At 37.0% G+C, this 26063-nt stretch overlaps 1 protein-coding gene across 22 annotated transcripts in view; it reads left to right on the top strand.

Annotated features, from left to right (window-relative positions):
- arhgef10lb (Rho guanine nucleotide exchange factor (GEF) 10-like b) overlaps positions 1-26063 on the top strand; it is a 40057-nt gene that overhangs the window by 3131 nt on the left and 10863 nt on the right. For 2 of the 22 annotated variants that reach the window (XM_083569786.1, XM_083569783.1), the window contains exons 2-22: positions 1247-1312; positions 5879-6202; positions 6313-6340; positions 6629-6705; positions 7685-7756; positions 9008-9136; positions 10219-10355; positions 11129-11242; positions 11605-11713; positions 11884-11987; positions 12073-12150; positions 12293-12472; positions 13273-13389; positions 13565-13657; positions 14621-14791; positions 17225-17370; positions 17953-18125; positions 21873-21988; positions 22119-22246; positions 22745-22845; positions 22955-23076. In XM_083569786.1, the coding sequence (XP_083425912.1) occupies positions 1276-1312; positions 5879-6202; positions 6313-6340; positions 6629-6705; positions 7685-7756; positions 9008-9136; positions 10219-10355; positions 11129-11242; positions 11605-11713; positions 11884-11987; positions 12073-12150; positions 12293-12472; positions 13273-13389; positions 13565-13657; positions 14621-14791; positions 17225-17370; positions 17953-18125; positions 21873-21988; positions 22119-22246; positions 22745-22845; positions 22955-23076 (2556 nt within the window). In that variant the 5' untranslated portion in view covers positions 1247-1275. Of the gene's footprint in view, positions 1-1246; positions 4564-4926; positions 6203-6312; positions 6341-6628; positions 6706-7684; positions 7757-9007; positions 9137-10218; positions 10356-11128; positions 11243-11604; positions 11714-11883; positions 11988-12072; positions 12151-12292; positions 12473-13272; positions 13390-13564; positions 13658-14620; positions 14792-17224; positions 17371-17952; positions 18126-21872; positions 21989-22118; positions 22247-22744; positions 22846-22954; positions 23077-26063 lie in introns of those variants that run through there. The other 20 variants (XM_083569771.1, XM_083569769.1, XM_083569777.1 and 17 more) reach the window with 16 other exon arrangements.

The raw sequence follows: 26063 nt of genomic DNA, 5'->3' as shown, positions 1-26063 counted from the left end.
TGAAGGTAGCATCATGCTAAGGTGCTGCTTCGCTTTAATTGATTTTAGGGCTATAATCAAGAAAATAAGAATCATGTATAATGCCAAATACCAACCTTGCATAATCAAAATGTGCTAAGTTGCTTTATTACAATCAAAGGGTCCTTTAACAAAGTTTTTAAATATATTTGTCCATTCTATGGCATTAAGATTTAATGCTTGATTTATATTGGTCAATATATCATTTAAAAAAAGTTAATCTATCATAACTGAGCTTAGTTTCATTTACTGCCTTTCAAAAAACGTGTTTTTCAAAGAAAGTGATGTAGACTTTTTATATCCACCGAATATTACCTGCAAAGTGCCATAAATGCTTTAAAAACATCTATTTATAGAAATCTTAAACATATTAACTGTGAATGAGTTGGAAATGATAATATATTGACAGCATATTTTGAATTATGGCCAACACCTCCTGGCCAATCAGATAGAGAGTTCATCAGGGTAATAACTATTATTACTGTAAGTACCACACTAACATGTAAGGTTACATACATAACTGTGGTTCTTTGTCCATCCACTGTCCTGCCACTGTCCTTTAATGTTGAATTATTTACACTGACCTTATGAGAACGTTGAGCTCAAAATGAACCTTGGGTGTCGAACAAAAAAATTACTTCCGGTTAACTTCCATTTTAGGAAAATTAGGAAAAGGATTGTTTTAATTTAGAGCGCTTAAGGGTAATCTGTCACTGTACAGGATAGATATGAGTAACGGAACTCCTGGAAATGCTCGAACTAGGCGGCGCCTCCATAAGCTATGATTATTCATTTTTAGGCTCTGCTCATTCCTTATGGCTGAGTTAGTAAGTTTGTGAATCACGTTTTTCGACTTGCCGAGTGTGACTGTGGGAGGACCATGTCAGTTTCAAACAAGCCTGGATTCGCTACATAGCCGGGAGGAATTTAGCAAATGTATACAGCACAACCACTGTCAGAAACATATTCATGTTTCTCCTACAGCTATCTTCTTCATCTTCTGTCTCACTCCCTTTCAACAAAATATGAATCCATTATAGATTATTGATCACCTCTAATCTTTATAATAATTAGTCTACTCAGCTCGGTTTTATATTACCATCACGTTGAAGCTCCTTTCAAGGCTGTGAGAAACTGAACAACAGTGATGACGCAATCATTTCATTATGTACCTTTACACACTGTGTGTCACTCTTAACATAATACAAGGCTCCTGTTTTTTGTACAGGAGAACAGATGTGACTACAGACTGAGCCCATGGCATCCCTGGAGTCCCTTACCCCCCAGCCTACAGGTGAATACACCTTTCTTCATTTAAACCTATTAAAACGATTCTTTGTACCCCATGGGTGGTAAAAGGTTTATGATATTAACAAAAGCTGCTTGCAATAGTTCCTTCAGAATCAATACAAACCCTAACTTGACCTAAAGTCCCCTGGGAAGCTTTTCTGAAATACGATTGGTTCATACTGCCACATGGTTCAGTAAGGCGTTTGTGAACTTGGCTCAGGCAGTGCAGTGCAGTGTGACCGTTTTAATCTCTGTTAAAGCACGGTGTTGTTTAATGCCAGCTGAACATATGCTGCACTCCAAGAGATCCTGCAAGTTTGCCTTATGCCTCATGGTATTTATACGCCTTCAGTGTACTTGCATTAATGGAAATTGCTCGCCCGAACCCCTCGCTTAAATTTCTAGAGATGCCAAAACTCTATTTTGCTACTGGTTCTAAACATTTAACCTGTTTCTGCTGGAGAGAGCCAAATGAGGACAAGAGAAAAGGTATGGCTGTTTAGAATGTTTAAAACAGAACAACAAGTACAACCAGAAACTAAGTAGGGTAATGTGTATCCTGAGAGTGTTTTCAATGTTTTATTGGTGTACTCAGCTGAACAAGAATATAATAATATTATATGCCTTGTTTATTCCCCCCAACACCTTATATGAATCATATAGGAACTTGTATTTTCTAACATGAACCTGCATAACAGCTACATTATACATTATACTACGTTATACTTGTTTTAAAATTGCATTGTTGTTTGTTTCCATTTCTGTCACATGGTGCTGGAGTATATTATTTTGAGCCAGTAGGTTATAATTATCCTTTGCGACTGGTTTGAACCCTTGGCATTTGCTGTAAAAAAACACCCAAGTTATTGTGGGATACAACATCTCCAGATCTTTTCCAGAAGTTATTATATTTCGTTTTTGGTTAATAGTTATTAATGTTAGTAGGATGTAGGCATAACAATTAAATTAATTAAGCAATCTATGTTTGATAGATCTGTGTTGTTATATGAGCCTTTTCATATAATTCATTTGTTACTCAGTTAGTAACGGCGGTAGTTAAAGTGACCGGTTAAATGTAGTTTTGTTTAGAATTTTACACCCACTTTTTATATTATACACTATATGGCCAGAAGATTATGCCCATTTGACCCTGTATGTATTGACCTATATGTACATGTTGAACATACATTTCCATATTTGGTTGTACTTTTTCTGTTATAATAACCTCCAGTTTTCTTAGTTAGATTTTCAGTTCATTCCAAAGGTGTTCAGTGGAGTTAGGGTCAGGGGCTGTGCAGGCCATTTAAGTTCTTCCACTTCAGCCTTGTGAAAACAGGATTGCATGGGCAGTGCACCAGTGCATTGTCATGCTGGAATAGGTTTAGACCTCTATGATCCAGTAAAGAGAATCTGTAATACTACAGCATAAATATACATACTAATATGACTGTACACATAAAAGACCCACACACAGTTGTGGTCAAGTGTTCTGAAACCTTTGGCCATATAGTGTGTATTGGTGGCATGGTGTCTTTAAAATGTAATGTTGACACCAGGGCCTCTGTTTTAATACTAATCTTAGATATTGTTTGTCCAGGTGTTCTTGTGTATATTTACATTTCTGTAATGCTCCACAACAGACAGGTGTTCAAAGATGAGTGCAACAGGCTTCAAGTTCACCAGTATTATATGTATTACATGTTTCCTTCTAACCTGGAAATTTACTCCAATATTACACTATCATCAGTCATTAATATCAGTCAAAGACACATTTTTTTCAGTTTTTTTTTATTTTATTATTTTCTTTTATTATAATTGTACATTAATACTAAAGATTGCCTGAGGAATGGAGAAGGAGTGTGCTTGTACCGGTTTTTAAGAATAAGGGAGATGTGCAGACCTGCAGTAACTACAGCGGAATAAAGTTGATCAGTCACACCATGAAGTTATGGGAAAGAGTAGTGGAAGCCAGGCAGAGAGAAGAGGGGACCAACAGCATGGTTTTATGGCTTTCCAAGGAAGAGCACCACAGACGCATTATTTGCTTTGAGAATGTTGATGGAGAAGTATAGAGAAGGTCAGAAGGAGTTGCATTGTGTGTTTGTGGATTTAGAGAAAGCGTATGACAGGGAGAGGAGAGAGGAGTTGTGGTTTTGTATGAGGAGGTCAAGTGTGAGGGTGGTGCAGGACAGTGTGACAGCAGTTAAGTGTGCAGTAGGAACAACGACTGGTTTAAGGTAGGATTGGATTGCATCAAGGATCGACTCTGAGCCCTTTCTGGGTTGAAGTGGTAAAGGACACGTTGATGGACGAGGCCAGACAGGAGTCTTCATGGACTAGTATGTTTGCGGATGATATTGTGATTTGTGGTAAGAGTAGGGAGCAGGTAGAGAAGAGCCCCTGAGAGGCGGAGAGGCACGCTGGAGAGAAGGGGAATGAAAGTCAGTAGGAGTAAGAGAGAGTACATATGTGGCAGTGGAGTGGTGTGGTTGCAGGGAGAAGAGGTGGTGAAGGTGGATGAGTTTAGGTACCTGGGGTCAACAGTGCAAAGTAATGGAGAGTGTGTTAGAAAAGTGAAGAAAAGAGTGCAGGCAGGGTGCGGTGGGTGGAGAAGAGTGGCAGGAGTGATTAATGATAGAAGAGTATCTGCAAGAGTGAAAGGGAAAGTTTATAGGACTTTGGTGAGACCTGTGATGTTGTATGGTTTAGAGACAGTGGCATTGACAGGAGGTGGAGATGGAGGAAGCAGAGCTGAAGATGTTGAGATTTTCATTGGGAGTGACGAGGATGGACAAGATTAGAAACAAGTTTATTAGAGGGACAGCGCATATAGGACGTTTTGGGGACAAAGTGAGAGAGGCCCGATTGAAATGGTTTGGACATGTGCAGAGGAGGGACATGAGGTATATCAGTAGGAGAATGCTGAGGATAGAAGGAGCCACCAGGAAGCAGGAAAAGAGGAATGCCAAAAAAAGGAGATTGATGTGGTAAAGGAAGACATGCAGGTAGTTGGTTTGAAAGAGGCAGATGTAGAGGACAGAGTAGTATGGAGACGGATGATCCGCTGTGGCTGCCCCTAATAGAAGAACCCGAAAGAAGAAATAGATTAATACTGAAGATATCCAGGCTATAAAGTATTAAACATCCTAGAATGTTGTCCAAAGTCCACCTTTTGCTTTGATGACAGTTTTGCACACTTTTGGCATTCTCTCAGTAAGCCTCATGAGGTACTTTGAAGGTGTTGAGTACTTCCCAGTCAGCAAACAAATTTGGCCCAGATTTGGCATTCATCTGGCACAGCTGGCATTCATTCGGCACTGGCATACAGCATGTGGGCCAAACATGGCCCGGTTTGGCAGAGGTGGTACTGTTTTTAAGGCGGCTCACAAGACATGGGCCAGATGTCATTTAGGGCCAGTTATGGGTATTTAACTTGGCTGAGACTTGGGCCAGTTATGGCCCATGTGTGGCCCTTGTCTGGAATCCAGACCTGGTCCACACTAGGACCGTAATTCATTGCGGTATGTGGGCCAAGCTAAAGCTGGTTGTGTGGGCCAGAGCTGGGCCAGAGAAAAATTGGTATGTGGGTTGTTGGCTGTTTTTTCCTTCACTGTCCAGGCCAACTTATCCCAATCCATCTAATTTGTATTTAAATTGGGTGATTGTGGAGGCCAAATTATCTGATGTAGCACTCAATCACACTCCTTCTTAGACAAATAGCTCTTACATAACCCAGAGATGGGCTCACTAAGTGCAAAACAGATGGGATTTCATGTCACTGCTAAATTTTGTAGTAGCAGTTAGAACCACAAATCTTAAATTCTGACTACTGATTTCTTTGCGCAATTCGAACATGAACACCTGACTCATGCAGTCTCCTTTGAACAGTTGACGTTGAAATATGTCTGCCACTTGAACTCCAGTAGCATTTATGTGAACCTTAATCTGTTGTGCTGTAAACTGGCAGTTTCTGAGCCTGGTAATTTTAATAAACATATCCTCTGCAGCAGAGGTAGCTCTTAGTCTTCCTTCCCTTTCATCTTCATGAAAGCTTTTTTCATGATAGCATTTGAGGTTTTGGCAACTGCACCTGGAAATTTGGACTTGATTGACTGACTTTTATTTCTTAAAGTAATGATAGACTGTCTTTTCTCTTACTGATTTTTTTTTTTTTTTTGCGAAAATATGGATTAGTACAGTAGTTGTAGTAGCACTTATAAGTTTTTTGATCCTGTACCTACCCTTTCCTCTGCACAAGACAACTGATGGTTTAAAGCACACGAAAAGGCAAGAAATGGCACAAATTAACTCTTGACAACGCACACCTGTGAATTGAAAACCATTTTCTTTCAATAATAAAAATGTTAAAAAAATTAATAATAAAAAAAAAACATTAAAAAGGAGCATGTATCCAAACTTTTGACTGATATTCTTTTGACCTTATACACCTAAAACACATTTTCTTTAAAGTAGAATACTACACTATTCTATCATTTAAATCCTTCAAGAGTGTAGTGGCAAACCTCAAATATCAAGTAATTCTAGTCTGAATCATATAATCTGATTTCAGAGTCTATGCCAACTGGTGTGGCCCAGACCCCTCAGCAGGAGGAAGAGGAGGATGATGAAGACGAGGAGCAGGGAGAACAGTTTCAGTTTGATGAAAGTGAAGATGAGAACAATGCTGGGGGGGTTCCAAACCCTGAGGAAATAAAGGACTGTGTAGCTTCCTCTACTAAGGAGTTTGCTTCAGGTGACAGCACAAACTCTAATGCACTTTACAGCCAAGCAGCGAAGCGTGTCCCAGCCACCCATTATGAGGAAATAAATGGAGTGACCTCTGCTGGTCAGGAGGGTCAAACTGTTCCTCAGCATTTGCTTATGACAAGCTCAGGTGAGGGTTTCTAACGTATTTATCTTGAATGTATTGTATTCGATTGTTAATTACAAGAAATATAAATGTATAAGGAGCTGATTTCTTTCTGTCTTTTTGTTTTACTTCAGACATGGCTGTCAGGGAGTCTCCTGATAGGTACATGTTCTACACTTTTAAATACTGTTTAATTGTACAGTATGTGTTCTTGATTCATCTTTGACATATTGTAAAATTTAAATTATGATCAATGTATATACTGTACAGTTATGGTTATGAACACTTGTGGACAAAATACCTGTAATAGGTACTTTTTTTTTTTATACCATATTGTTAGATCAGGAATCTATGAGACAAGGAGACTATGAGAAATATGCCTCTTTTCTAAACAGTCTATGTATCATTCTTTACTGGTCTGGCTAATGGCTGGTTTTGTCACTGTTTCAGACATTCTGTATGTATGGAGCTGAGAGTCACAGAAGAGGCTGAAGGCACAGGGAGGAAAAACACACATACCCATGAAGGTTTGCTTTAGTTCCTTTCAAAATACACTGTGTCTACTTTGGTTGGTACATTTATCTTTTACCTACAGTCATTAACCATTTATCAAGCTCACCTGACACATTTGGGTGGGTGTGCTGCTTGTTTAAGTGTATCAGGTACACCAGCATTGCTGTTAACTGTAGCTTTTAAATTCCAGGAAGTATTTGTCAAACATATTGCATATCAACTTGAAACCTACTAGAAAGTCTGTCTAGTCATAGAGATCTGTGGCTTAACCTTTAAAAAACCAACATGATTTCAGATCCACTTAGAGCTTCACAGTTTAGCGTCTTCACTTTAGCTTCACAGTTTTAAAATAATTTTTTAAATAAGTTCACTTGATGTTCAAGCTAAAATTTAGTTTTATTTATAAACACCAGCAGGACCACAGATTTCAATGAAGATCAATGGGGCATTTTGTTGTCATCACATTTCTGGTAATTCATCAACAGGATTTTGTGCATCATCAACTTATATATGCTGATTGACTAATAAAAAATAGTTGTTTGAAATGGCCAAAACAGACAAAAATGGACATAGACCTCTAAAGATCTTAGATGTAATTGTGAAAGTAAAACAAAAACATCAAACTAACAGCTAAGAGTCCAACTGAATAAATAAATAAATTTAGAATGAAAAAAATATATATTGTTTAGGATTATAACAACATGCTGGGCAAATGGGGTAGGTGTCTGAGAAAGTAAGCAATAAAGGTACAGCTGATTTTTGTGGCAGTGCCAAAACACACTGAAGTCAAAATCAGTGCCAAATTATATTTATATTCGGCTCTGGTGCTTTTTTCTTTTATTAAATATTTAGAGGCAAGCTAGAGGAATTGTGCATAAGCAGAAGGTCTATAGTCAGCAATAACCTACAAAGAGCACATATGGTATTAAATCTAACAGGACCACATCTAACAATAACTCGGCCAATGTATAGTTCTGTGTCTGTGATCTCCAGGTTTACATGCAAGACCCGAATGCTACTATACGCCCGTCAAAAAGAAGGTTGCTCGCAAGTTTGCTCAGACAGGTCTGTGACCCTCTGGATGACATGCGTCCTCCACCGAATGAAAAATTCCACACAAAAAAACCCACTTTTAAATAATCAAAACCTCAAATAATCAAAACCATCTGTTTTAATTTGTTACTATGCTTAGTAAAAAGATTTTTTGAAAGATTCAGAGGCTTAGAAAATATTTGAATCACTCAGGGAATTTGCTATGACGCCACCAATGTCCAGATGTGATCCTCACATTTTTTTATTTTTATTCAATTCAATCATGCAAGGAGATCACTAGCACTAAAGAATCACTGCATCAAATCTGATCACATGATTTTTCATTAATTATGCATGCAACTCCTAAATTATGGTACCACACTTGAATTTCAATTACATGAAATTGGGAGCACATACCTGTACATATCCACTGACTGAGCTCATAAACAATAAGGCAGTGTTTTTAGTGAAGTGTGTGTGTGTTCAGCTCAAGCACCAGCTCCCTCACAGGAATGGTTCAGTGTGGTGTCAGAACTAACACTATGACTGCACAAAGGTACATCATCTGGTCTCCACTTAGAACAGATTTGTTTACCTCTAACTTAGTGTTGCCCTAGACAGTCAGAGGTGTCCTCTTCAACCCTGTTGCAGCTTATTTACAATGTAAACATTTGTATCTCCTTTGTGTTGGTGCTAGATTTTGGAAATACTTAGCTTATTTGTGACCACTGTGCTGTTTAATACAAAATTTGTAAGACATTTTGTACTTTTCATGCATGACCTTGTGCTTGAGAAGGTGCACAGTATTAGATGGTCAAACTGAACAAATGATTTAAACTGCTTCTAAAATCTTGGTATTATTTTCTTCTGGAATAGAAGCAATTCATGTATTGCAGCACTTTAAGTTAAAATGTAACGTGTAAGATTTTGGGGTTCATGTTGCTGTCTAGCTTTTCTTTGTTGCGCCAGTTTGCTGGTGACATTGAAAAAGCCTTTGTAATTGTTCCTCTACTCTCTGAGTTACTTTTGTGCTTGCTACTGCTTCTGCCTGCATGGCGATCGATACCTTAGTCATTTAATGAATACCCTGTTTAGTTTAATGGCTGCTGCTTTTAACCAAAGAATCAATAAAATGTTCCGAATATTGACGTCATACTTTCTCAGCCTAAAATGTGAAACAGATGATTAGGCTGTCTTCTGAGAACATTCAACGATTTCATCAGAAGCAACCTTGGAAAGAAATGTTTTTCATGTAGTAATCTTGAGACTGTTTGTCCTCTATAGGAAACCTTGCTTCTGAAATACAGGCAGACCTGTCCTCTTTCTCATCAGAGGTAAACCCAGGTACACCCCATGACTCAGAAGTGATTTATGATGACGTCCCTTGTGAGAACATTCCGTTTACTGATGCAGGTAGGTGAGGCTCTGGGCTCAATATGCATTATTCGATTTGTTTTCCTTTAGATGTATAAAATCAGGTAATCAGTGATTGCCCAGTGAATCAGTGATTGCCCAATGCTGGCCAATACATGTTTAGTTATCTGTACCCCATATCCCTGTTAAAAGATCGCAATAAGATCAGTTTCAGTTGGGACATTTTGACCAAAATCTTTTAAAACATGCATGTGGATGGTAGCATTTAGCTTAGATTTTGAATGCACTAAAATAAAACACACAATTCAACCCAATTACTGTAAATAAATTATTATTTGCACATACTTAATGATATTTGTGCTGGAGTTAAAGGCATTTTTACTTACCAGTCTTGCAATTTCTAAACTATTAAAGCAGATGTCGGCAAAACGTGTTAAGACTAATATTTATTTGAGTAAAAATAATGATTACCAGGTCTTGGTTGGGGGAATAAACATTATATATTTAAATTGATCTAAAATATGTATAAATTTAAGAGGTTAAGCGTGGGAATACAATTGTAGATGTGCACTATTTTTAAATCATATTCAGTAAGGCACATTTTATTTTTGTAATAGTTGTGATAATAATCAATTTACATTCAATTTAATCAATTTTCTTTTGACAGTATATATGTTATCTTACATTTATTTTGCTTTCTTCGTCAATTTGGCAAAAGTCCAAATTGATCAATGACTCTGTCACTGATCAATGTCTATGCATTCAATCGAAGAATATTTTTTTAAGTTGAATAGTTGAAAGTTTTCTGAACATTACATTGTTTTTTGAATGTTCTTGCGAAATCTACATGAACATTTTACAAATATGTTTGCAGCATTCGTAGGTAAAGAAGCGTTAACACTAATGCTGTGAGAATTTAAAATTGTGAAATGTTACAACGTAACCTTCTGTTGAGTAAATATATAAAAATTCTACCATTGTTTGTTAGCGGTAACATATGCTTACATGTTACAACGTAACCTTCTGTTGAATAAAATATAAAAATTCTACCATTGTTTGTTAGCGGTTACATATGCTGTGTGCTCACAGCTGTACACTTTTGTTTCTTGTTTTGTCTGTAGGTGATGATATGATTTATGAGGATGTGCAGAGGCATGATGAAACAGCAGAAGGCGTGAATAATGGCTGGAGCTCCAGTGAGTTTGAGAGTTATGATGAGCAGTCAGACACCGAGACCAAGCCACAGGCACGCAGCAAGGTGGGAAGCTTTAATTTCTAAACTCTTATCTCTTAAGGCCAAAGCAGGGTGCAATACAGGGGATCTTAATAGCTGAACATCTTTATCACATTCTGGGGTTTTAAAGCACTTCCATTTTCATTTTATTTCAATATGCTCAAAAAGGACTACTGTTTATTTCTGTGCATTGTCACAAGGTGGCAATAGAAACATTACTACATCCACTCTGGTCTTACTAAACTGATGGGAAACTCACAAACCACTAACACATAGCAGTCACAGCATTTAAGTAAGGAGGAAGGTTAATTCACTGCATTAGTGGATTTTTTCCACCACTCAGCACTCTTTTTCAGTTCTCTTTCCTTCCTGGGCTTCCCCTTGTTCCTCTCCTGCTGTTGTTCGTTTTTAGTCTTTTCTCTGTTGCCAATGCTGTCTGTTTGATTTGTCAAGCTTTATGCATGATCTCAGCTGAAAACAGGTACAGAAACCTTTCACTAACCTAATCTGTGAAAATAATTTTAGGTCTGTGTGCAATGAATGCTAAATTTATGCATGCATGCTTAGCTATTTCTGCAGCTTGTATGTGATAATTATGATAATCAGAAGAGTATATAAGTCATAGCCAATCACTATCTGTTGATTGTTCTTGAATGTGTTAGTGTCCGGCTTGTCTGGCTTTCCCTCCATTTCCTCATTTTCTGCCTTCTTTGTGTGTTTCTGTCTGTCTCTGTCTACACATTGATCTAAACACCATCCCTATTGACCATGGGCATATGGATACGCGATGACCTTAGATTTCTCCTGATGTACGCCGCATAAAGGAGCATTATGCCCGGACCAAACGTGAACTGGCCATGCGGTTAGGGGCTCGAGACGTCAGCCAGATCAAACAGGCCTATGACATCAAGGTATATTTTCCCATCAATACTGCAACTAAAGTATCATTCATCATTCACAATAGTTAAACATAAGGTTTATGATGCGGGTCATAACTTGTATTTACTCATATAAATCATTCAACCATATTCAGCCACCCTTCCTCTTGTTCTGTCTTGCACAAGGAAAAAAAAAAAACAAGATCGTGTTTTGCTTCCCAGTGAAAATGAAACTGTCTAAATGCCCCCAAGCTTACAGCAAATGAACCATGAGGGAATATCTCAGCGACTTTGCCCCTGTCGCTGTACACACAGTTCTCTGTGCCGGATAAAACATTTTTTCCCCTTATTCTTTGAGCTGCAGATGTTCAGTTCAGTACTCATCTCTCTCACAGGTTCAACAGCTCATGAAAGCTGCACGGAATGGCACTAAAGATGGACTGGAAAAGACTAAAATAGCCATGATGCGCAAAGTATCCTTCTTGAATAAAAAGGAATACACAGGTTTGAAATTTTTTTTCTTTTTGAAACATGAAAGTTACATTTCTCATGAGCTGCAGCACTATTAGTCCATTTCGGTAATGTGGTTAATCAGAGAGCTTTAAAAAAAACAACGGGTGATTTTCAAATGGGCAGTAAAGCAACACTAACAAGGATTTAATATGATAATACAGATGAGACAGAAGATGACTCTGGATACCTAGATGTGACGGTTTCTGATGTGAAACACCCACCACCTCAACTTTCTCCCATGCCAAAGGGTCTCACTAGCCAACAGGTTAGTGTGTGTGTATGTGTGAGTCTACAGTGTAACCAAATTATAGTGGACATATAAAGAATTCATTAATTAAACTTTTTTTCAGACTGTAAGACGTCACATTCTTGGTTCTATTATCCAGAGTGAGATAAGCTACTTGGATTCTCTCAAAAGGATTCTGAATGTAGGTCACTGATTTGCAATGTAATCATGTGATTATCTAAAATGCCATCGCTTTTTATTTCATCTTTGCAATACATACACATAAATGAGCATTGCATTACATTGCTCTAGGATTCATTTCATACATGCTGATTCGATTCCAGGATTACCAAAAACCTTTATTGGAGGCAGAGCCACGTATACTGAGTACTAGAAAAATACAACCCATTTTCTACCGGGTGAAAGAAATCCACCAGTGCCATGCCATGTTCCAGATTGCCCTCTCGTCTCGTGTGGATGAATGGGACCAAAGAGAGACCATTGGAGATTTGTTCGTAGCCTCCGTAAGTGTTAGGATTTTTTTCCTAAATGAAAAATCATCTAAAAGGTTTCAAAGATGGTTATTCATACATTCGAATTGAATGAAACTTGGCTGCCTAGATTAGCTTGAACCTCCTTAAGATTAATCTTTTGGTTTCTACTACTTGCTTAAAATTATGTCATGTATTAAGCAATAGGAAACATCTGAGCAGAAGTACTGTCATGTGGGCTTTGGATTTGCCAAAAACTTCATATTGACAGCACTCACTTTCTGAAAATGACACGCAGAAAGTGCAGTTAATATCAGTGGTGTCCTAAAATGCATAGCAATGCTATTTCCATTGTCACTAAACATCAAATATTGAAGAAGTGTGATTTAACCGAGAGTGTGGTATGGGCATTATGGTTAGGATTGTTTTTAGGATTGTTTTTTAGGTGTGAACATATTTTTTGACTCCACTAAGTTTTACACTGACAAGCTTTGTTTTGTGCTGTTCTTATCATGTGTGTGTGTTTTTTTTTATTTGGAGAAAAAAAAAGAAATTGTCTACTTAGCATTTCCATTTAAAACAGTGCTGATTTCCTGTGTGGGCCAAATCTGTGTGCAGCAGCTGTGTTTATTTTTAACATTTGTCATAAATTTGGTTTGAAAGAGCAACCTTAGCAAAAAAAAAAAAAAAAAAGAAATTTTGCTGTTATGTTTGCTGGAATTTTTTTTTTTAGAATGGAGTTTAGTTATTTGTATTGTTGCTTTGGGAAATGATATTTTCTGTGTGTGTAGTATGTGTATGCAGGTTTTCATAAACCTCTGTATCCCTTTCAGTTTTCAAAATCAATGGTCCTGGATGTATACAGCGATTATGTCAACAACTTCACAAATGCAATGGCTCTCATCAAGAAAGCCTGTATGTCCAAACCAGTGTTTCTGGAATTTCTTAAAGTAAGTTTTGCTGCTTTTAATGAGTTGTCAATTTAAAAGACTAGGTACTAAGTCGTTTCCTGAATCTGCTGCTTGACATGTACTACTTTCAGTGATTGTGAGCTGCATTTTAATTTAAAATATAACAAGAGGCACTGTTGTATCTGACCTGCTCATGTCTCTCTCTGAATCTTAGAAAAAGCAGGCTGTTAGCACAGACCGGATTACCCTTTATGGACTGATGGTGAAGCCAATTCAACGTTTCCCTCAGTTTATACTCCTCTTACAGGTCAGCACTTTGATATTCTTACGAATATCTTCTCCTCGTCTGTCTCCTATTGTTTTTAGACCATGGTTTCTCACAAGAGAAAGTGAAACGGAGAAGGAAATCTCACAAAATTAAACACAGACTTACAGGTTGCAGAGTGGATGGCAAAATGTCTTAGCATGTTATCTAACCTACTGCTAATTAATTGCACCTTTCCCATATCAGAATAAAGCAGGACATTCGTTATATTTAATGAGCTTTTGTCTGTACAAAAGATTCACTTTTAAAACACACTTTTTAAAATTATATCACCTTAGTTGTTACATTGTCTTGCATGATTTTGCTCGAAAGACCCCAGAGAAAGTACTATGCCTGATCTTCTGCATACACAAGCACACGGATGCCCCAGACTGGCTAGTCTTGCTCTATGTGAAGGGAAGCTAATCATGTTCTTTGGGACACTTAGTCACATACGGCTTTGGCATCAAACTCGTGACAATAGGGAAAATGCTTTTGTCTTTCACTGTTTGAGAGCCACTTGTTGACATTTTTATGGCATTTTTTAACATGTTATTATTCAGGATTTTCATTTAAAATGTCTGTTTTTTTTTTATAAATAGCTCATTCTGATAATTATGCTCATGATATGGTAAACCTTCTTAACCTTATTAAAATAATAATAATCATAGTTTTTTCATAGTCATATTGTAATATTAAAAACTTTATATTCTTTTTGCAACAACTAATTTATTGGTATAATTCATTTATTAGTAGCTTTGGTGAGGTTATTATGTGAGATATGTTATTATGTGTTATTTTTGTATTCATGTAGTAGAAGAAAAATTACATTGCCAGCAATTTTTGCCGGCAAAAATGTAGTCCTAATATCTTCAATCAATAACATATTGCTCAGCCCTTGTGTGCAGGTGGTAAAGGATGTATCTGTGGTCTTTAACAGTAAATCTTGTGTGTGTGTTTGTTTAGGACATGCTGAAGAACACTCCCTCTGGGCATCAGGATAGACTTCCACTGCAGCTGGCTCTGACTGAACTGGAGACCTTAGCTGAGAAGCTGAATGAGCAGAAGCGTTTGGCAGAGCAGCTCTCAGAGATCCAGCAACTAACACGCAGCAACAGTGATCGTACCCTCAGCAAGGTCAAACACCAAAACACACTGCCATTTCTCTGCTAGGCAGATGTCACTGATGTTACTGCGACTCCATTTAGCAGCCACAGAGAAAAAGATGAGATGCCTTGCAGAGATAATTTGTTTTAAAAATGACAAAAAAAAAAAAAAAAAGTTTTTTGAACATCTGCAGCTAACCAGACTTATACAGATCAATAATCCATTACAGTGATATTAAACTTTGTCCCTAATTTTTATTAATTGCTGGCTCAAAGTGCCAGAGCCTGTTTTTTAACCCGGCACTGCAGATATTCGACTCTCACTGTGAGCTGTCGTGACTGATGTTCTGGGTCATGCACTGCTGCAGTTTGGGCTCACACATCTGTCTTTGGCCTGTAAATGAAGCCCTTTATGATGATTCTCACTAGAGGGTGCTCCGGTATCTGCCATCAGCCTCACAGTGGAGAGGGGAAAAAAACCATTTCCACCCAGCCTTCTGATGTGAATGATCTAAAGTTAAATAGCTTTGTAGATTCCCTGAGGTTCTAGAAATTCATCTTCACCCGCTTGGGGTGAGTGTGTAGAATAAAGTGGTGACATTACTGGAATCGCAGGAAGGAAAAAAACAAGGAAAAAAAATGAGGGTTTCAAAATAATCTAGGTTAGAAATACTGAAGTGCAAAGATGCAGCTAGAATGTATGTGCTGGGTTGTTAAGTAAAGAATAAACCACTTCTGGAAGTGCTGTTAAAGGAAAATTGTAGCAGCACATCTCAAAGGGTTTCATTCCTCTCTGTATTAATACAATTAAATATATACAAGGCTATGTATAGGACTGTATAAAGGGTGAAGTAAAAATCTTCATATATTAAAAGACCGAACTCACAGTACACATATAGGCAGGTATCAGCATCAGCTATTAATAATGAGGGAAGTTGAGACATCCACTATGTTATCCTGATCTGATATGGCCTCAGTAGCCTTGTTTGCTTCATATAACCTGAAAAGCCAATAGGTGATAAATGGATAAGAAAACAAGTGACAGTAAAGATATTTAGAAAGACAAATTACAATCTGCCAATTAGAGGAGGCATATATGTCTCATGCTTGTAGCTTTTAAGAACATGCACTGAAGAGAGCTTATCAGTGCTCTGTCTTAATACCAACCTCCTTTATTGCAAAGGTTTCCCTTTGTAATACAGTTTCTTTCTGATGTTGGAGTTAAGTTTGGCTTCCTTTTGGCTTACTTGCTTTTCCTTAAATATATGTAGAAGACAGGAAAAATTCCCTACGATATAAAATAAAAAGACAATATGAAGAACTTATCTATTTATAATTACAGGTACTGTATTTTTCGGACTATAAGCCGCTACCCTTTTCCCACGTTTTGAACCTCGCAGCTTAAACAACGAAGCGGCTAATTTATGGATTTTTTCTGGGTTTTTCACGGTTACACAAACTTCAAGCCAAAAAACTGAGCGACATAACATTAGACCAATGAAATATCCGAACGGAAACGAAAAAACGCACTTCACCTGTGTTCTGAGCTGCACGGCATCGGGAGAAAAAAACGTTTTTTTTTTAACGCACAACGCTGCCAAGAGATAAACTCCAGAGAGAAATAGTTGTGAAAGGAAGGAGGAAGACAGTGAACAATGACTTTCTTGGTAGGCTACTGTTTAGATACAAGCCGTTGTAACGCGTTGAGTCTGGGTGAAGGGAGAGCTCGCTAACTCCAGTTGCAACAGAAATCATATAGGCACAGACAGGTTTCCAAAACTCATGCTTTTTTATTTTTATTGGCAACCGCGTTACGGGTTAGTCAAAGAAACTTAGAAATGAGCATCAGAAAATAATAAGGACATATTCCTCGGTCTTGCACACATGCAGTAATAGCAGAAAAATGCGGCGGTAGGCTATTCCCAAAATACCGGTCTGCTCTTAAAGGAGCCACAACATATTTCACCTGTTACACCGTGTAACAGACACTGTCTTTCATCAAAGCCTGCGTAAAGTTCATTAGTTTCAATGTAGACTTATAGACAGGTGCGGTTTATTTGTTTAAAATGAAAATCTTTGTCAAAATTCAGCTTATAGTCCGGAAATTACGGTAATACTGTAGAAAGTTAGTATAATGCTTGTACATTTCAGCACCTGTGCCCCTTAAATGCCTTTCTTTTCTTTTTTAAAGTTAATACACAGAAATGCTGACACAAAATACTTTTTTTTTTTTTATATATTTGTTAAAAAAAGAATAGGGCATTTTACTAATTCCTTATTATTAGGTATTAATATTATGGAGTGCTTACCATACAAGTTCCCATAAATGAGCTATTACTATGCAAATTATTTTATAGCAGAAAGAGTGCATTAATTTACTGTAGACGTGTGATTTTTATCAACACCTTATGACCAGCCTGGTGTAAGAAATTTATAATAAGAATTATATAATGTGTCTCCACAGCAGCTGAATTCAGATCAGAAGCAGCTGATTCTGTGTGAAACCCTGATCGAAACAGTGTATGGGGACAAGGGGCAGGTTCTCAAGTCCAAGGAGCGCAAAGTCTTCCTTCTCAATGACATACTCATCTGTGCAAACATCAATCTCAAGTGAGTCAGGTGCACAGTTTGCTTTCTATTATCTGTGCACTGAACAAATCTTACATCTTCTCAGGTCTTAAACCTTTGTAGTTTATATAATTTTTTTCTTTCATTTAACGATGGCCTAGATTCATTGAAAGGGGAATTGATTACTTCGTTAATGAAACAAGGTAACATTTGTCAAGTCCGCTAAATGAAAAATGAGCCAATAATAAATGTTATAGCATTCAACATAATCCAAATAGTATCATTTCACTGCAAAATGTGTGTTATTCAACTTATATATATATATATATATATATATATATATATATATATATATATATATATATATATATATATATATATATATATATATATATATATATATATAACCACAATGAGAATCACACATGACACAAAATGACATGGGAATTTTAAAGAGAGTTACAATTTCTTTCAAATACACTCTGCTTCCCCAGGAAAGATCATCAACAGTTAATTTTAATGCCTTTGATTCTTCTCTTTGATTACGCATTATAACAAACAAAAAAAAACATCGGTTTTGTTTTGTCACAGTCTTTAATACAATTATGATTTGTCTTTAATAAGAGGGCTTCCCGATATCAGCAGCCTGGTTCCTGCTGGCCCAAAGTACATGGTGAAATGGACAGCTTCTCTGCAGCATGTTCAGGTGGTGGAGGTGGGTCAGGAGAACTCACAGAACAGCGACGGTGCTTACCAGCCAAGTGGGACCAAACGCCTGAGCTGTGCCAACCCTCAAGGTCAGATCAATTTCTTAGCCATTACCTAAGTGAGACAGGATTTAAGAGCAATAACCCGACAGTGCAAGCTTTTACTGAAATGAATCTTCTTTTCTTTTGTAGCACCAATATTTAAGCAGTTTGCTCAATGTTTACCCTGTGCTCACTTCCAGACTGCTGCTCATGCTCTATTACTATACAGCTATTTCTTTTTATTACATTTTTATTTTATTTGTTTAACTTTTTTAGCAGTGTGACAAAACTGCTTTTTATTTAAAAAAAAAAAAATAATTTACATTAAGATTTGAATCTCTAATTGGCAAGCCAAAAATGGCAGTGGCAAGGAAAAATAAATGCCTGAAATGACCAGAGGAGGAAACCTTTAGAGGAACCTGACACACAATGCAACCTATCCTGCTCTGGCTGGCAATATGAGTCATTACTTTCCCACAGATGGATACAAAAAAGTGAAAAAGTTCGTGGCTTTAAGTCAACAGTATCCATTATCAACGAGTTATCAGTTAAATAATAAATAATGAAGGATAACTTTAGGGTATTGTGGAACTTATGTAAGCAATCTTACACCAAGTTTCAGGCGATCCATGTGGGGCAATACTCAGCAGCAGTAAGAGATTCTCAAAAAGCTTCAAGCAGCGTAAGGCATCAAGATGGATCAGGCAGAGCCGGAGGGCAGAAGTCACAAATACTGGCAATTTCATCAGGCTGTAGGAGTAATGTGTAGCTCAACTGAAAGAGCGAGTGATAAAGACAGGCAGTCACAACGGGGGTGGAGGCGCTTTAGTCAGATTATTAGATATGCAAAGTGTAAGCAGGGAATCCAGCAGGACTAGCAACGGCAGGATAATTAAAAGGAAGAGCCAGAAGGTAACCCAGGAATGAGGGCAGACTGGGACATAAGGTGGTGCAACACTCCAATGTCAACAAACCTGAGGAAATTTTATAGGTTAAACATCTAGACATCCAAGTTTACTAAAACTCCCTATGCCCATGGGCCCCCTTGGTCTGTGCCTTTACCAGGGAGATTAGAAAAGCTATTAAGAAAACGATTGAATAAACAAATAGTTTCTCAGTCGAGAGTTAAAGACTGTATCTGAATCCTGAATACTAAAAAGAAGACTCATGATTGGGGGCTTTGTCACATAGATAGATAGATAGATAGATAGATAGATAGATAGATAGATAGATAGATAGATAGATAGATAGATAGAGAGATAGAGAGATAGAGAGATAGATAGATATTATTAGTATAGTATTATAGTAGTTGTGTTTTATGTAAACATTATAAACCTTGCTAATACATCAAAATACTTGAGATGAATTAAAGTGAGAATTCAAACATTATCAAAGTAAACATTGTAAGCAGTGTAACAGCAGAAGAGTGAATGGAATCAAAGTGTTAGTGCGAATGGTTGTAAAGAGCTCATGCTAGTCTTATTCATATCTTGCTCATTTAGCTAATCCAAAGACAGTGTTGTACAGTGCTATCTCTGTTTGAATAAACATCCTCCTGTAGCGCTCCTTTCTACAACCAAGCTGAATAAGTCTTATGCTAATGGAGCTTCGCTGTTTTGTAATTTGGTCATGAAGAGGGTGCTGTTTATTGTCCAGAATGGTTGTAAGTGTACTGAGTGTCTTTTGTCCAGAATGGCTGTGAGCTAACTATGTGCTGTACATGCTGTAGTCTATCTTATTTTGGACACTTAAAAAGAGCCTGTATCTTTTGAAGGAAGCATGTGTGGGGAACCATGAAAGACCAAAATACACTAGTGACACTCTGATTGACAAGGGAGAGAGACAGTATGCATCTAGCTTACTAGGAGAGCATGGCCACTTTATCTCTCATGTATCACTAAACATGTATGGCTTTGCCACCTAAACAATATACAAAAAAAATAGTATACATACAATAGTATACAAAAAACAGAACTTTATATTTCCAATAGAAAAATAACTTTATTTGCAAATTTTGTCTAAGATGGTTCTTTTGAACACTGATTCAACTTTTTTAGATGTGCATTGTGTATAATAATAATAAAAAAAAAACAAATTCTAGTTGGTATTACACAACATTGAATGAACAATTTTATTAAAACCTCCAACTATTCCAATTCCACATGTCAAACTAGAAGAACTCTATAGAAGAACTATAAAGAGCTGCCGTATATATTGTTTTATTTATTTCTTTTGTTTGGAGAAATAAAAAATACAGTCCGAAGGATTTCTAATTAGCATTTTTCTCTCAAACATATTCAATATCAGAGGGCAGCAACGGCTTAATGCTTAGTTGCAGTTATGTCCTTGGAGATGTTAGGTCCTTTAATTTACCAAAGATTGAGGTTTTTTCGTATTTGTAAATATATAAATGTACAGTCATTCAGAATGTATTTAATTTTTCAGAAATTGAAGAAAAAAATAACATTCAACATGCTGTTGACTATACTACAGGTTCTCAATTATCAGGACATGGACCACTATCCAACCTTGTTTTTTTGTGCAGAGATGAATCACTGAAATAAACTGTGTGAAGAAAGAAACTTTCTGCCAATAACCTTATATGAAAAATGTGTTTTTGTACAGCAAAATACTGCTGCACATTTTACAGGACTATGTTATAAACAACTAGGGGATTAGCAGTGAGCAGTGTATAATTTAGAGTAAAATACAGAAAATATTGCATATTTTGATCTTTTGCAGTTTCGGCAGAAGTTAGAATAGTAAAGATTTTCTCTGTGTTCATTTTCCAGTGTAGGAGGTGGTGTCTTACTGGTTTGGTTTTTTCGAGCTACATATCAGAAGGTTGTGATTCATATCTTAGCCCCACCAACAAAACGAGTCTTGAACATGAACGCACAGCATCAAATATTGCATATTTATGCAGATAGCTAATCAACCAATCATGTGATACCTGCAAAATGAATACTTTAACTGTGGCATGTTTGTTGGTATTAATTAGACTGTTTTTAATATTTTTTAAAACTACTGACCTCTTGAGATTTTTACACAAAATGGTCTCAGAATGGTCCCTAAATAGTTTCCAAACATCATTCGACTTTGAGGGGTCTGCATACTGAAACACCTGGTTGAGGATAGAAACTAGATTGGTTTGAGCTTACAGGAAGGCTATAGTAACTATAGTATAGAATAGGAAACCTATAATAAAATAATCACTCTTTAATACAATGGTGAGCAGAAAGTATAGCAATTCTTACGGTAGATGGCTTACAACTACATTAGTTTCCACTCCAGTCAGCCAAAAACAGGAATCTGAGTCAATCATGGGTTTAGACTCAGTGACTAGGTGAGATTTTTTTTCTAATCTTCAATTGCCTAGAGCCTGTGTGCCTGTGCCAATTATAGCCCCAGACTTCTGCTCTTGGCTGACAGGAATGGAACACAATGTGGGCTTCTGCTTTTAAAGCCCATCCACTTCAGTGCTTTATGTTTAGTGCATGCTGAGATTTGTTTCTCACCATTTTAAACCAATCTTTCTCTTTAACTCACTTATCAGTTTCCACCCATATAACTGCCACTCACTTTTCTCTGTGAACCCTTGATAATGTTGAGTGTAAAAATCCCAGAAGGAATTAGTTTGCTAATTTGAAAACAACTCAATAACTCAATTATAACCTATTAAATTGTTGTTTGAAAAGTTTGGGGACCCCCTTGTCGCTGACTGATGCTTTTGGGATTAGAAAACACTTTGCTCTGCTCTTTATAAAGTGATAAGTAAAGTAGTGTATGCTTTAGGTAAGCTGATTCTGGGGCCACCCAAACTGTACCAGGAACTGCACGAGCTCCGGCATGACCTCTCAGTGGTTGAGGAGGTCACACTCCTGGTGGGTACGCTGCAGGGATCCTATCAGGTATAACTTTTATCCTCAGCTCATTTGACATTCTTAGTTTTTATGTATCTAAAGATTGGTTAACTGATGTTACAATATCACATTTGTGTGTGTGTGTGTGTGTGTGTGTGTGTGTGTTGTGTGTGCGCAGAATCTTAACACAACAGTGGGGCAGGACTGGTGCCTGGCTCTGCAAAGGCTCATCCGCATCAAAGAGAGCGAGATCCAGTGTGCCAACAAGTGCCGTTTACGGCTAATGGTGCCCGGCAAGCCTGACAAGTGAGTAGTGAAGAGAACTGGAACAGGCTGGCAAATTGCCTTTGAATGTGGGCATGCTTGCCCTAGGCCACACATTCATTCTGTTAATCGATTTAAAGCGTTTTGGGTTATTTGGGATGATTACCAGAGGGCTTCTGCTTTGTGGATTTGTTCTGGAGCAGCAGCTGCTCTCGATGTTGCCTGCTTACACAGCCAAATGGACTGGGCTGAACATAGCTTTGGCAACAGGACTTTGTTGGGAACAGATTTCAGAACAGCTGGTTATTGATCACCCAAGTGCCATTTTAAAGTGTGATGGTTTAAGCACTAATACTTGTGTGGTTTGTTTATTGTTGTTGAGATTGCATAGGCCTATTAGCGAGCTCTTTGTATAAATTTTTTGTGTAATCCTGTTATAAATGATCATTGTGGGGGTTGTGCCAGTAATCTGACTGTTTTATTGACAGCTTGTGTTGAATTCCTGATGGAATTTGAGTGTGTTTGTACATGTTTTTGCAGGTCTGGGCGTCCAGTCAGTTTCACAGTGGTGTTCAATACTCCCAGCCCAATCAGTAAAATCACATGGGTCAATCGCTTACATCTTGCCAAAGTCGCTCAAAGTAAGTAGGAAGAATTTATCAAGAATGTATGTACAGCCTTGCTCTGGATTAACAATTATTTATCAGTTTAATTCTAATCAATGTTCACCATCTCTTGCTGTGTGTATAGGTGAGGAAAACTTGCCTGGTTGGGTGTGTGCAGAGGATGACGAGAAGACTAAGCCTCCATTCTGGTGTCCACTCCTGGCTTGCCATGTGCCTATTTTCTCTATGAAAACTCAAGATCTGAAGGTGAGACCCAACATTTAACTTTTACAGTACTTGTGATCTATGACCCTCGTGGTAAATCGTAAAAAAGAACACATCCGCATGACGTAAAAAAAAGGCTATATAAAGTCTAGGCTAAAATGTTACTTTATATATTAAATGTAATTTCATTTATGAAAAAATGTAAATATTTATTGTCGATGGATTGAAAGTGTCACCCATTCCCTGTCTCCATTGGTCAGATGGGTAACTATACCTGTCATTTTGTCTTATTAGAAAATCAATGAAAATTCAGTCTGGACAGCTTAGCAATAAGAAAATAACCTCAAGATCACTTTAAGCACAAAATGAAATATCTTATTGATATGAATATCTTTTTGATATGAATATCTTATTGAAGTCAATTAAATTTAGGGTTTGTATAATCTGCATAATGGATCATGAAGTTGCATTGCCGCTTTCAAAAACATTTTAGGGACGAGAATTTTATTAATCATTTCTGACATTCTGCTATATAAATAACAGTGAAGATCTTTTGGCAATTAAAATTCCTGTTGAACTCTTTTCCATAAGGTACCCTAGCTGGTACACATTTTTGTTCCTTATCCTTATTTTATGGTGACTAAATATTATGTTTTCTATATTTATTCCTCGAGTTGTTTTTGATAAACCTTTTTCCTTTCCTATAAAGTAAATGTGTTGAAGGATAAGATGGATAAGTGTGTATAAATGTCTTTATTGTAAGACCCTCTTATACTTCAATGAAAAAAACCCTTTCTGTAGACATTGCAAGTTCAGTATGAGTAATTAAAAATAATAATTTCAAATAACAGCATTTAATATTGCAATCAAATGGCATTTCTCTGCTTTGTAGTGTATTATTAATGTGCACAGCATGCTATATTGTGGATACATCTAAACTGTCAGCAAGTGACTTAATATTGCCCGCTTGAGTCTATATTTATTCAAGTTAAAGGTCAGAATTGCACAAAACATTGATATGCCTTTGTGTTCAGCAAACTCTCCCTGCATGTCAAAATCTCACACAACCTGTCTATAATAACATCTGAGATTCAAATATCAATATCACAATTTTTTTTATTAACTCCCACACTACTCAACTAGGAATGTATTTCAATCATTATTATAGATGCATAATGTTTTTATTGTATTTCTTTCTCTTGACATTTCACTTACCTTTTCACATTGTCAATTTGTTATTGCACTGACAAACACAAAACCGAATCCTCCAGTTAAGTGCAAATTCTTTCCAACTACAAAACTTTTAGTAAAAGTGCATTAAGGTGATAAACAAACAAAAATGTCTTGCAGAAACATTTACTGACTGCTACAACAACTGTGATTAGACTTCCATTGTAAGTCAGTTTCAGTACAATGCATTTTTGGCATCTACCCAAAATAGAGCAATATCAGTTTAGTTCAGTTTTGTCTGTGGCACTACAGATATAGTAGACAGTAATTAGGAAAGTAATTAGGGAAGTGATACGTAATGTAAGCATAGGTACTTGTATAGGTAGATTTGTACAATTATACTATATTGCGAGCCAAAAATAGTTGGACCGAATTCTTTTTTGGTTACTTGAGGCAATACTTGTGCCTATATGTGCAATAAGAAAGGAAAATTAATAAGACCTAGATATTGAGGTACAATTGGTGTGGCCTGACAGTCTTTTGTGTGTAGCAGGTTAGATCATCTTGGTCAAACTCTCTGATATCTTGCTCTCCAGATTTTGTGACTCAGTATGGAGAATTTAGGGCTTGTACCAAGTGCCAAGATTAAACAAAACATAAATGATAGAGAAAACTGCTACCGGCTACCAGACGAATCAAAGACAATAAGGAATGGAAATGAATGATATGTGACTTGTGCATATAGGACCGTGATTGCAGGGTAAAACCTTTCTATTCTCTGCATGTATACATTCTTTTTTTTTTTTTTTTGTGAGGAGACACAAGCAAATTAGTGGCTGTTTATCCAGGCTCTGGCAGAGCAAATGTAATAAAATGCCTTAAAAGTGAACATGGCGGTGTCTTCAGCACTGTAACATAACCTCAACCCCCACTTCCCAGTAAAGCAATCAGGATGCAGTAGAGTAGAAAGCTAAAGTAGGTTAGAGGAAAGGGAGGCTCTTCTCATTGACAGGTAATTCAATGTTCCTAGCTTTCTTGCGCTAGCGTTTGGGTTTGCACAGAAGTAAATCTAATCACAAAAGGAGCTAAAAAAGTAAAAAAATAAGTAAGTAAGAAAAAAAAGTAAGATTTCAAACTGACTGGAAGCGTAATAACTGCAATGTTTCATTACATTGAGATGGAAAGTCAGATTGCCTATGATCAAGCCCCAATATAAATAGTTCTAACTGGCTAATTAATGCACATATTAAATAATCCAGCCTGACATTTTCATAGAAAAGAGAGCAGACAGAGCAAAAAAGAACAGGCCCCGAAGATAATTCTAGATTAATGCAGCTCCTACTGAGCAAATTAAGATGGAAAGGAGCCTGCATATTGGCTTTTGTAATGTACATCATTGAGCTACAGAGCTACATATCTCTACATTCCAACTTCAATCCAAAAACACTGAATTCCAGCATTGCAAAAAATTGATCATCTGTATTTTTTCTCACAACAATGAATCTATTTTTAATCACATTTTGCATAAATGACTATACCTGAGCTGGCCAAAGTTTATCCTATGAAGGGCCAAAAATCAGGTTTTGAAGTAGTTCAAAGAAAATTGTAGTACAATAATAAACAAGTCAGTTTAATGTACAATAGAGATCAATGCCTAATACAGCTATTCACTGATCTCTAATGAAAGATTATTTTTATTTTATTTCTAATTTTTTGAAGGTTGTTTCTAAACCCCCACCAATTTTTTTTTCCTCCCATATATGGCATGACGAGCAAAATGACAGGTCACCACGGGCCTACTTTTGCCTGCAAACCCATATCCAGATTTGGATTGCAACTGTTATGCTTCTGTACCAGTC

This window comes from Silurus aristotelis, assembly GCF_946808225.1.
Source record: "Silurus aristotelis genome assembly, chromosome: 19".
In the NCBI taxonomy this organism is placed as follows: domain Eukaryota; kingdom Metazoa; phylum Chordata; class Actinopteri; order Siluriformes; family Siluridae; genus Silurus; species Silurus aristotelis.
Note: the sequence above shows the minus strand (reverse complement) of the source record. Positions and strands in the feature narration are given on the sequence as shown.